The sequence below is a fragment of the Prinia subflava genome, chromosome 20 (genome assembly GCF_021018805.1).
Source record: "Prinia subflava isolate CZ2003 ecotype Zambia chromosome 20, Cam_Psub_1.2, whole genome shotgun sequence".
Classification (NCBI taxonomy): domain Eukaryota; kingdom Metazoa; phylum Chordata; class Aves; order Passeriformes; family Cisticolidae; genus Prinia; species Prinia subflava.
In genome coordinates, this window is record NC_086266.1 from 2,230,184 (window position 1) to 2,242,617 (window position 12,434).

A 12,434-nucleotide genomic window follows, 5' to 3' on the forward strand; every position below is an offset into this window, starting at 1 on the left:
CACACCAGCACTGACTGCTCATCCCAAATCTGAGCCTGAAATACAGAGTGATTCTAAACACCTCAGCTTTTATTTCTAACAGCAACTAGGCCTGTATTATTCTAATTGGATAAAAAAAATGGAAGAATAAAATCTGCTTCCATGTGGAAGATTATGGACCTGTACACTACCTTGCTAAGCATGAAAACCAACACTATCTAAAATATTTAAAGGGGTTCTAATGCTGCCTTGTCTATTCTCAAACAAAGCATTATGGCTGGGACACATTCTACTCCAAACCAGAACACAGAATCAGATACCACTGGGGCCTAAAAGTGCTAATCCAAACAAAAAATTTATTACATAGCACAGTAATTGTGCAATTAAACTCACTTGTGTTACTCCCTTCAGTTCTAAACCCACTGAGTCGAATTCTTTTTTTGCCCCCCCTTGCATCTCATGAAGGAAACCATCCCACTGTTATTTACAAAACAAAGCCTAAAAGAACACTAATAATTTCTTAAAATTTCTAAACCACTTATATCCTCTTGCACAAATTTCACTTACAGGAACTCTCCCTTTTGCTCTAAATGCTGCCACTTTTGAGAGGTCATCATCCTTCACACTGGTTGGCACAACAAGAACAGCAGGATATGTGTCACAAAGCTCATAGGTGCTGTTAATTTTGGAGATTTTCCAACTCTCATTGGGCAGGCCCTGTATGAAAACAAAACAATTTTGCATTTTTCAGGTTAGACCTTTACATATCTGAGTTTGGGGCAATGAAAAATTTTATGTGCTGCATACTTTTAAAAAAAGGGCATGCCTGTATTTTTTTTTTAAATAAGCTATAAACTTAGGTCTTCATACTGAATCATAAACCAGTGGAAGTCTTTCCTACAAAACTGATAAGGGAAATAACCATGTGGAAAATGTAGATTTAAAATTACAAACTACAGTTACTCTTCTGTTTAGTGATGCTTAGTCAAATCAAATTTTTCATAAAGCATGTGTTTTGTAGAAACAGCACTTGAAAAATGTGGATTTCAGAACCATGTGAAGTTAGACCAATTTGCTCCACCAACTTTATCAGGTGCTCAACACTCCCAGACTCAGGCCAATTGCATTTTATTATCTAAACATGAGATGTAGACAGTCAGTCTATGTAGCAAGAGCTGAAAATGGTGAGTTTTCTGTAACATTTCCTCCTTGTTTAAATGGCTCTGGGGGAGACAGAGGAAAAAAAATATATCAAGTATTCTATAACTTACCTGCCTCTTATATTCTGCCATTGGATCATACACTTTCCAGCCATTAACAGCAAACTTTTCTTTATAGCTGAATGCAAAAAGAGGCTAAAAACAACAAAACAAAATGATAAATTACTGCCTGACAGGTTGTATGCACAGTAACTCCAAAACAGTCAACACTCCAGTCTTTCAAATCTAACACTTCTAAAACTCCTGAACAGCAGATATAACACCTTCAGTCAAGACTGGAAAACACTGAGCTAGAAAGAAAATAGTTTTTCCACTAAGTATGAGTTTAAAGTTAACAAAACCAAGATAGGAAACAATAAATTGAAGTTACTTGCCTCTGATCACACATCAGTGGCAATGCCAAGATGACAAAATTTGTTTCCTACCTCCCAACCAGCCCCTTACCCACACAAGCAAATGGAACAGAATTCTGCAGCTGATGAATAACAAGATTAATTGTACCTATTTGTTGTATTAGACAGAACTTCTAGATTGAAAATAAGAGTCAATACATACAGATTTTTAATCAGCAACATTAGGCAAACTTAGATCTCAAGGGTTATGTATAAATTAACTTCCCCAATAGCAGGACACAGCAGTGTTTGATGAATTAATGCAAAAAGCAGACAGGGTCAGAGTGGCCTGCCTGCTCTGCAACAGATTTTATGAATTAACATTTCAAAGTTTGTTACACAGCCCTTGTATTTCCTCCCCTACACTCTCCCAAAAGAGGAGAGGCAGTGACAGCCTCCTCTCCATCTTACCAGCCCATTAGAAACAGGAAATGCACGTGTTACAAGGTTTTCAAAGATCTCCAGTCTGTTCTGCTCTTCCTGTTTATAGGCCAGCCGCAAATTTCTCATATCCTGCCAAAAATAAGCCACAGTTTTAATCTATGATAAATTAAAAAAAAAAAAAAAAGCAGTTTTAAGACATTTGATTGAATGAAGGCATATATAGACATCATCTACTCCCAAGGGAAAGAGTTCTGTAAGCACTCATGAGATAACCAGGATTGTCATTAGAGATGCTTGATATAAAAATCACCACTTTTCTTTCTTTGAATTCACTCTTCAGACAAAAGGCAGAAGTGTTTAAGACTGCAACTATCATAGAGGAATTGAAATAAATGAAGCATGATTCAAATACAGGGAACTGATCAGACAGAAAAACAGCACATGGGCTGGCAGATTCTTCTTACAGAAAAATGAAATGAAAACACTTTAATATTAATAAATCTCTACCATGTCTTACCTTGCAAACTATTTCTATACCACATGAATTGTCTCCATGGCTCTGTACTCCAATTTTTTCAACCCTACTTATGACTCCAAGGGGAACATCAACAACAAAAGGTGGATCCTGAAATTTGTACATAAAACAAATGGATTTTATTACATTAGAAGAAATATAAATTAATATTACTCATGTGTGTTTCATTAGAGTTTAGTAGACTGCTGTGAAACATCACTGAATTTGTCACTTTCTGAAATCTTTCAGCAACATTTCTACCTGAAACAAGGTGCAGATAGTGAAGTCTTACCCTCTCCACACTTTTGATGAACATCCTGAAGTCTGTCACTGTGAGTGTACCGCTGACAGCTCCCATGAATGGACAGATGTACATCACATCCTTAGCTGCAAAACAGATCAATCAAAACCTTCTTTTACTATTAGAGACACTTGTTCCAGAACAATCTATTTTCATTTGAAACTCAGCAAAATTTCAGCAGCTCCATTAAGATTTTGATGCTTGATCTCTTTAGGAAAGTTTATTTTGCAGAGTTGCCTTTATCTCAGCAATGGAAGCAATGAAATTCCTCAGCCCCAGCACTCTTTATTTTCACTTTTATTTGCTGGTATTCCTTCCTAGCCAAGTACTGCAGTGCTAACACAGAGCTTGGTGTCACACTCCCAAGTGAAATAAATCCCACTAAGAACTGGAAAGTAAGTCTACTGTAACTTCATCTTTTTTGCTGTAAGAATTTTGAATCTGTGACATATCCTTGGCACCCCCAAGCAGAAATACAATACATATACCCCTATGGAACCAAAAATCCTTAGGAAAAGAGAAATCATATGGAACAAGTCATCCCCTGGATCTGATTTTTCCTTCCTACACTTGGATTTAAAAGACAAAGAAAAGAAATCCACATCTACTCAGCTAATCTTAAGTGGCATTAAACTAAATAACAAAGTCAAAAGGAAATAATATTCTGATTTAAAATCAACTAGCAATTTAATAGTATTCAGTGCAGCACTCAGTAGTACACTTACCAATAACTTTGATTGATTCTCCAGGAAAAAGTGGAGCCTCTTCCATCTGTGCCACTTTGTTTCCATCCCGCAGTGCCTGGCAAAAATCCAAAATCGTGAGTAAATCTCACTCTCCATCTGTAGCACATCGATATATTTTGATGCAAAGTGCTTTTACTACCAGATTACTGGAACACAAGAAGTGTGTCTATTTTAAAATCACACATCTGTACTAAATAGTACCACAGTAAAAGAAAAAAACAAAAAAGCAACCAAACACAAAACTCAGAATTATAAATACAACAGACATACATGTTAGTCACATATTAGTAACAAAGCATTTATGCAACAATTAGTTTCACATGCTAGCTATATATAGCATACAAAAATATGAATAAGATCAGCCCAAATTACTAATTAATAATTTGTTAGTGTTTTGCTGAATACAGGTATTATTTGGGGTATTTTATCTATTTGAGAACATTTTAAAGCTCTTTTTTTTTTTAATTCTATTGCTGCTTATTTAATATTTGAGTATTTCCATCTGAGAGGATTATATGACAGAAACTTTATCTATTTAATATTTTAACTTTGTGATTTTGATAGCAAGAAGCACCCCACAGTGCTCTCTTTCAATCAATACCTTACTGAGGGTGCCACAGGTTATGGGATAGGTTCACTATATAAATTTTGGACCCAGATGGCCATATGAAGAATGAAGTAATAACAAAATATAGAAGGACAATTAGCAATTTTAAAATAAGAGTTAGTTTTTAATAAATTATCATTGATGTAAATGGCTTCATTGCTGAATGATACATGACGGATTCTTTGGTCCTTTGTTGGCAGCTAAGATTTACAATGTACTAAAGATTTTAATAAAGCATAAAATGGTTTGTGTGGGACTATTAAAGACTATGTAAGAAAAGTGATCTGCCTCAGGTCAATATTAAGATTTCAATTTTTTACATCCTGAATAAATATAATGGGCAAACTTGTTACAACAACCACCTTCCCTTTGTATTGCAGCTCTAACCCACACAGAAATAACTGGTAGGATCTGTCTGCTTCCAAACAAACTACCCCAAGCTGTCACTAATAACTAATTCCTAAAAATATTTCAGCTGATCTCTGGCTTCAGATTTCCTTGGAACTTTTGGAATTTTATATTTAGCACAAAAATAATGTGCAGAGGAACAGCCAGTGCTGACAAACTGAGGGTGCATGTGCTCTGTTAGACGGGGCTTATGTTCAGTATTACATTTTAAACTACATGACCTTACAAGAAAACTCTGCCTGGCACAAAACCAATTACACATTAAGGCTTTCTAGGGCTTCTCTTGCGTGAGAAAAGTCAGATTTGTATGCACTGTATGAGTACTAATTTAAAGTACCTTGCTACATAGTTAAGGAATGAAAGATGAGTAAAACTTGCCACCTGCTCAGGTTCTGCTTCAGAATGATAGCCATTGTGTCCATCCTGAATCTCCTGCTTTGCATGAGGCAGCAGTAGGACAAGAGAGAAGCAACAGCAAAAAAATTGCAGACAACAGGTGAAAGGACAGAATCTTTTTTTTTGTTTCCCTTTTAAAAATTTCCTTAAAAAGACAGCATATACTTTAACTCCAGTTTAGCCTTTCCAAAATCTTCCACTCCTGGCACACACTGCTTTCCACAGAAGGGAATCCAAGCTATTAGCACCATCCTTTGAATGTTACTTGGCACAACACAAAATGAAAAATTTACTCCTTGTTTCACAAAAGAGTCAGTGCTGGTAGATAAGAACATAAAAGTATGTACTGTCTTTTTAAGACAAATAACCTTACAATGAAGGAAATTAATTCCAAGTATGCCACATGCTTATCAATAGAAGAAATTGAGTACAACTTGCAATGGCAGCATTATGGGAAAACTCATGCAATCTTTCACAGAAAAAAATAGGTTGACATCAAATAGAAGTACCTAGACACTTAAAAAAAGCTTTGCTGTGTAGAACATGATGTAATTGAACTCTCAACCTTATAGTTTTACACTTCTTTCCAGCCACTTTGATGTTGTTGCCTGAAACTTGGCCAGTAACTTTACAGAATCTAAAATTACTACTCATAGCAAAATATGCAAACAATTCACATGTTCATGTTAATTTCTTTTTGCATCAATTGGCAGCAAATCCTGAACATTAATTAAATTTCTTTAATAAACATAAGGTCATTTTGCACACCAGAGAGAAGCACAAATGTCATTGGGTCAGTTGAAGGAATTGTTTTAACACATTCAGCCAAAAATGTTCTTCCATCTTCTTCATTAACAACTGCAGAGAAGTTGTGCCCATGAGTCTCTTACTCCCTGCTCAAATGCAAACAACTTCTCACTTGGTCAGACTGTAAAATCACTTTCAGTCTAAATTTACAAGTGTTTGTTGGAAGTCAATTTTTCTTTTTACAGTATTTTTGCAGAACCCTCAAGAAACAGCTTAGAAAAAGGACTTCAGGTATCTTCAGATAATTTGAACTCTACAAGAGTTTAAAAAGTTAGAAGTATTTAAAAAACCTTTTTAAGTTAAAGGAATTGAAGGACTACTAACTAAGTAATAACTAATAAAGGACTACTAACATTTAGGTATGGGTAGAATTCTGTTATGCAGAAATTACTTATATTTCAGATCATAATTATGTTGTTTCTGAAATCAAAGAAAAGTAGACATTGTGATCTCTGGAAGAAAACCAGCAGGACAATGAGCAAATACACCAAAAAAATTTAAATATATGAAAGACAAAGCAGCAGAGCAGACCATTCGAATATCAAAGCCTTTACATAGAACTGGGAACCACTGAACAAAACCAGTTTTTGTTACTCAACTCAGACCAATTATTTGAAGCGCTATCTATTCAAAAGAAAAAAAAAAAATCAACTTGTGGATTTGTATGGCTGGACTAAACACATCATTTTTAAATACGTAAACAACAGACAAGAAAAAGAAATCATTCAGACTTCATCTCTTGATTTCAGACTGAACAAGAGGTCTTTGTTTGAATAAAAGTGTTGGACACATTTCATGAACAATGTCAGAACGCTATCCAGATCATTTCTCACTCCATAAATGTTACTAAGAGAGAGGGGCAAGAAAACAAGGCATGCCCTTTATAATCTTCAATGAACAATGGGCAAGCCCTACTCTCAAAATTATCATTAAAAAGATGCAGGTCATTGCACTAGTACCTAACTTCAAACCTAACTTTCAATCCTATTACAGCTTGGTAACAACTAATTTAAAACAAGTACAAAGGCAAGCATGAATTTGGAGCTTATTGAAGTAGGACAAACACAGACAAAATGCTTTTACCACTGGTATTCTTTAGCATAGACATGTTAGAGCTGCTAACACAGTACTCTGCAGTCTGAAGCACGTAAACCTGAATTGCAAGCATCCAATTTGTCAAAATTAATGTAATAAAACTGAAGTTAGTATTGCACATTCATAACACAATTTTAAAATATTGCTCTCTTACACGTTGACTTTTATCGCTGACGAAAACATTGTAATGTATATAAAGCATTTCTGTGGCAAAGAAGCTGTTGCACTGCATAGCAAAATGGTCTGACTGGTTCATAAAACCCATTAATGAGGTAAAAAATGCTTGACACACCAAGATCTCACACAGCACAAGAGACACACAGGTAGGAGGCTGTTCACTGCTAGCCAAAGGCAATCTTACCCGTACACCTGGCCTCCTGTACACCTGTTAGTTAAAATATAAAATGTTATCCAATGAAACACACAGGTTTGAGCTGTTAAAGATACTATATTGCACCAGATTTTCGAAAGAACTCTAATCCCAAACATTTTAATTATAGATGGATTTTGAAAGAACAAAACAAAACTATGCAGAACTAGTAGCTCTCACTTACAAAACTGTTTTGGTCTAAAAAAAAAATCTCAGCCACTTCATTTTAGTGATGCAACAAATTCCAAGCTCTTTGGGAACATTCATTCCTAATCACCCTTTTATCCTGCTACACTGTGCTATTGTTAAAAGAGAAGAAAGAGCCTGGTAATCCTTCTAGGTGGAAGACAATAAGCCTGCACTAACAGCCATGAAGGAGAGGCACCGGAGCTTTGAGAAAAAGACAACTCTGCTCGGCTTCTGAAGGTGTTTGTAGCCAGCAGCTACAGTCTGAGGCATTTTCATTTATATGAGCCCCTCATTCAAGAACACTCTGCAGGCAGAGCAGACACACAGAGCAGAGCTCTGCTCAGACTGAGATCATGCTGGAGGGGTTTAGCAAGCAAGAGCTCCCCCGGTGCTCTCCAGTTCTAACATTCCATCAGCTGCCCCTTTATTCCCTCCTCCCTGGTGAAGGTAAATCACAGGAGAGTAACATCAGTACACTGCTAGATAAAAGAATCAACCCGGTTTTACAAACATATTAATTTAAACGATAAAAAAGGGATGAAAGAAAGAACAAAGCAGTGAGTTCCTGGTAAACCCAGCACAAACAGAAATGCTGGACCAGTTCTAGAAGCAAACACACACTCAAAACTGAAGGTTCTGAGTTGTAGGACAGTCTCTAAATGCAGCAATTCCAGGTAACCAAAGATAATGAAGACCCAGGAAAATGCATCAAAAGAGAAAGATGTCTCAAAGGAAAACTGAGCTATCATATTGTCTTTTCATGTGTGGATTCCACAGTAATAATGAACAAACCCAACCTGTTAGTGGTACTGAGTAAGCAACTATAAAAAATTCCACCATCCACAAATATGGGATTTCAAATCACAGCAATGATGCTAAATACAGTTTATCCACAGAAATTCTTGATTTAAACCATCAGGCTTAAATCCTTTTCTTTCATTTCTCAGAGACAGACAATGAAGTAGAATTTTAATTAGGCCTTAAAAGATTTATTCCCGTTAAATAATATCTGAGATGAGTTTGGTACAGAGATGGAAGTTATTCAAAATTAAACAGTGCTCTTCATTCCAGAGGAATGCATTCTTCTCAGAGATGAGCTGAACACCAAGCTCACACACTTGGATTTTACTATAATGAAATCCTTGGCAAATACAACATCAACAGATGTAATGCAAGGTTTCCCACAGTGTTTTACCAAACATATTGGCCTTGACCTGGAGCAAGCATTTGCAATTCAGCTGCTGCAGTATGGGAGAATTACTCTTTACAAACTGATGACTGTGCCAACAGTGTGAAACTCTGTTGAGGTCGAACTTTTAAACACACTACAGCCAAAAACATTTTGTGGACTCATCTCAGACTCAGGTTGAATCTGACCTCGTGTCACCCAATCTAAAATCCACTGTTTTCAGACAACATACGTTATAACCAAAGGCATATGTGAATTAGAATTTAGTTAAAACAAGAAAAAGAGATAAAAATCTTCCTTTGGCCATTCTCTAGGAAGACAATAAAACTTACATATCTAGCAAGAAAAAGGGATCTAGACAGCAGCAAGTTGGGCTTCTTAAAGGTGATTGAAATATGGGTAACTTTTGTCAGGTTGTGAGAGGAGAAAAACTGCCCTGCTCCATTCTTGACAGCTGAGTTGAGTGGCTGCATGAAGGGAACAGCCAGGGAGTGTGAAAGAACAGGGGCACAAAATTGTGCACAGTGGAACTCAGGGAAACCAGACTGCAGTCATCACCTTAGGGACAAAAATATTGCTGGGAGGGAATGAGAAAGGTGACTTGTTTGTTCATTTGATGTTAAATTCTGTCTCTCTGGAGAAACCCCATCAAAAATGATACTCAGTTATGTTCCCTGCACAGTAACAAAGACATTCATTTATTTTTTGTGAAATCTGAGGAGCTCAATTCTGTACTCTGAATAATACTCACTAGAAACCATTTCAACCTGTAACTATAATCTACTTTACCAATTATTTTATATAGCAATCAAAAGCAAAGACTACTCACTATTGACGCTTTATTCAAAACATTGACTTAAAATTTCCTTTCACTTCTCAGTTAATTTTTATTCTGTAGATTTCAATGGCACTATTCTAAATATGGAGGAAGACAGGAAGCAAATTCAAAAGACTCCTACACATAATTAGATGTTTCTAGTTCTGAAACACTCAAGTACTTACCACCTGCTAATCAAGAAAGCAAGGACCTTCCCCATCTTTCACTCCTGTATTTTACAAGAAATAATTGCACTCTAAAGTCACTTACCCTGTAGTCTCTGGACACACCTTCTGTTGGGACAGACCCTGAAATCTGACTGGAAATGGTTGCAGCTATCAGCTGTTTACACCATTCCACGTGGGATCCAGTCGGGCTACAAAACCAGAAATTTCAAGTTATTTAGCAGTAATTCAAAATGTGTGTTTTGAACAGCACAGCAACTGAGTAGATCCAGAAAGTAACGCTGTAAGTGATCACTAACATCATAAAACTTAGTTTGCTTTGTGGGCAGAACACAATTATCTTATTGATCAAACTAGGAAAAAGAATTTTACTAGATCACGTCAGAGACAGAGCTGTCATGAGGTTTAGGTCCCAGGAACTTAAAAAATGTTCTGTTCATTATCCAGTGCAATTTTTACTATTCACATGCTTTTCTCTTAAAGCCATCCATGGCACGAGTTTGGCTAAGTAATAGGAAACTCCTTATACTGTCCTTATTAATATGATGTGTTAATTATTAATATGTTAATTATCCTGTAAATCCTCAGAATTAAATTACTTCATGCTAATATTAAAAAATTCTAACTATACTAATGTCATATTCTATATTAAATGTTGAAAAGACATGTTTTCTAAAGGGTAACTTCTAGTTAGCTGCATTTTTGTCCAATTTTTTTTCCATGTTTTTTCTGCTTTAACACGCACTGGTATCCAAGGAAAAATGTGAATGCCAGAGGGAACTGTTCCCTGGGTGTTACCACAGCCTCAGCTGATAACTTTTCTTCAAACCATTCAGCTGTGCTCTTCTACAGACTACATACTTATTCAGAAATAATATACAGAAAGAAAATGTTAATTTTTTTTTAGTTAATTCATAAACTAGCTTTGGATTCTCTGAATGCTCCGTGACACTGAAGTGAATATACTCACATATACCCAGCAGGTGCATGGCATTAAGAGGGTGGGGAAACAGCCTTAGATGACCAATTACTACTGAATGTGAGATCTTTCCTTACATTATCTCTGCCACCAGGGCTAGGTGTAAGGCACAGATCCACACATCAATGTCATACCTGAAATGGAAGAGCTTTCAAAACATTTCTAAATAATTTTAATAGTTTTCTCCCCACCTGCACATTCTACACAGGACTAGATCTCACAATGTTGTTTTGCAACTAAAACACATCTATGATAGTCCTGCTTGAACAACAAAGATAAGTCAGGTTAGTGCTGAACTCAAACCCAGATTTACTTAGAGAATTCTTCACTTATGTTTTGCAAAAGAGCCCAACGCCTAAATCCTACAGTAATCCTTTTCTTACCTCATTTATTTCTCCTTCTCTCACATCTCTTTAATTTCCAGTGCAGCTCCTTAGGGCTTACCTAAGTTTGTTTTCAAATACGCACTCGCTTGTTAATTAAGAGAAGGATTTATTTTTCTATGCCTTATCTTCACGTGGAATCACTACATCAACAGAGCTAATAGCAGCAGGAAAAGCACTCAGAATGCAGGACTACCCCCTGAGAGGCGTGCAGGGGCTGTGTCAGTGCTCCACAGAACTCGCATCACACCCCGGTACTGCCACACATCTCACACATCACCCCGGCCTGGTACAACAGTGCTGGCAAAGAACTAAACTATGTGATAAATAGCCATAAAACTGGCCCAGGGTAGAACAAGAACAGAAGAACGGAAGATGAAAATTAGTATAAGAAAGGGCATTAATAAGGAATACAAAGGTGTATGTTTGATGACAGAAAATGGGCATTTGATTTCCGTCCTCCTAGAATGAGGTAAACCTCCAGGTTTCTACTAAAAAAAAAAAAAAAAGAAAAAATACAAAGACTGGAACCAAGCACTGATTTTCAATTTTTTTTTAAATTTAGTTTTCATCAGGGTGAGATTTCCATTCACTTCTAGTCCTCGTTTAAAGATTTTTAAGCTCAATTCTGAAGTCTGCCTTCAGCTGGAAACTTCTGAGTAAAGGAATGTCTCTGCCAGCGGCTGGCACCGAGGGCTGGCACCGTTCTGGTGAGACCCTGCGGACCCACAGCACACACCAGGGACACACGGACAGCACTCCCCGGGGACAGTCCCACCTCTGCAGATTAAATACACCCACGGAAAAAATACCCCAAACCAATCGGGAAGAGACTCAAAAGCCGCGGCCGGTCTCAGCCCAAGTTTGGAGGACGCTGCCCCAACCCCCGGGCCAGAGCCCTGCGGCCGCCTCGGCACTGCGGGCACACGGCAAGCGCAGTAGGAAACTTTGACAACAGCCGGTTCCCGCCGCTGCACAGCAGCCGCCCTCACACCGCAGCTTCTCGGGCCGGAGGGGTTCGGGGAGGCCGCCCCGAGGCCGGGAGACCGCGCTCGGCCGCGGCCCGGGCCGAGGGGCGCCCGCCGCCTCCCCCGCCCGGCCCCGCAAAGCCGCGGCGCCCCCTCTCCCGCCGCCCGCTCCGCCCGCGGCCGTCCCCGCTCACCTGTCCAGGGTCTCGGTGCTGGGCTGCCGCGACCCCGCGCCCGCCGCCGCGGCGCCCCCCGCCCGCACGGCTCGCCGGGTGACGCCGCCGCCTTCTACCGCCGGGCCTGCCGCCGCCGCCGCCCGCTCCATGGCTCCGGCCGCGCCGCCGGGATGGCGGGCGGACTCCCGGCCCTCCGCGGCGCCCCGGCCCGGCCGCCTCAGCCCGGCCCGCTGGGGCCCCGGCAGCGCCGAGGGCTGTCACCTGGCGGCGGCGCCTTCCCAGAGGCCTCCGCGCCGCGGAGGGGGCGGGCGGCGGGGCCCGGCCCTCCC

The 12,434-nt window shown here is 39.0% G+C and overlaps 1 protein-coding gene across 3 annotated transcripts in view; it reads right to left on the reverse strand.

The window, feature by feature from the left end:
- MTMR1 (myotubularin related protein 1) overlaps positions 1-12,392 on the reverse strand; it is a 29,662-nt gene extending 17,270 nt beyond the window's left edge. Inside the window, exons 1-9 of one of the 3 annotated variants that reach the window (XM_063416804.1) lie at positions 12,124-12,392; positions 9,685-9,790; positions 7,211-7,234; positions 3,516-3,591; positions 2,782-2,876; positions 2,493-2,600; positions 2,003-2,104; positions 1,251-1,334; positions 547-696 (exon numbers count right to left, since the gene is read on the reverse strand). In XM_063416804.1, coding sequence (XP_063272874.1) covers positions 547-696; positions 1,251-1,334; positions 2,003-2,104; positions 2,493-2,600; positions 2,782-2,876; positions 3,516-3,591; positions 7,211-7,234; positions 9,685-9,790; positions 12,124-12,254 — 876 coding nt within the window. In that variant the 5' untranslated portion in view covers positions 12,255-12,392. Of the gene's footprint in view, positions 1-546; positions 697-1,250; positions 1,335-2,002; positions 2,105-2,492; positions 2,601-2,781; positions 2,877-3,515; positions 3,592-4,932; positions 4,957-7,210; positions 7,235-9,684; positions 9,791-12,123 lie in introns of those variants that run through there. The other 2 variants (XM_063416806.1, XM_063416803.1) reach the window with 2 other exon arrangements.
- Positions 12,393-12,434: the final 42 nt, after the last annotated feature.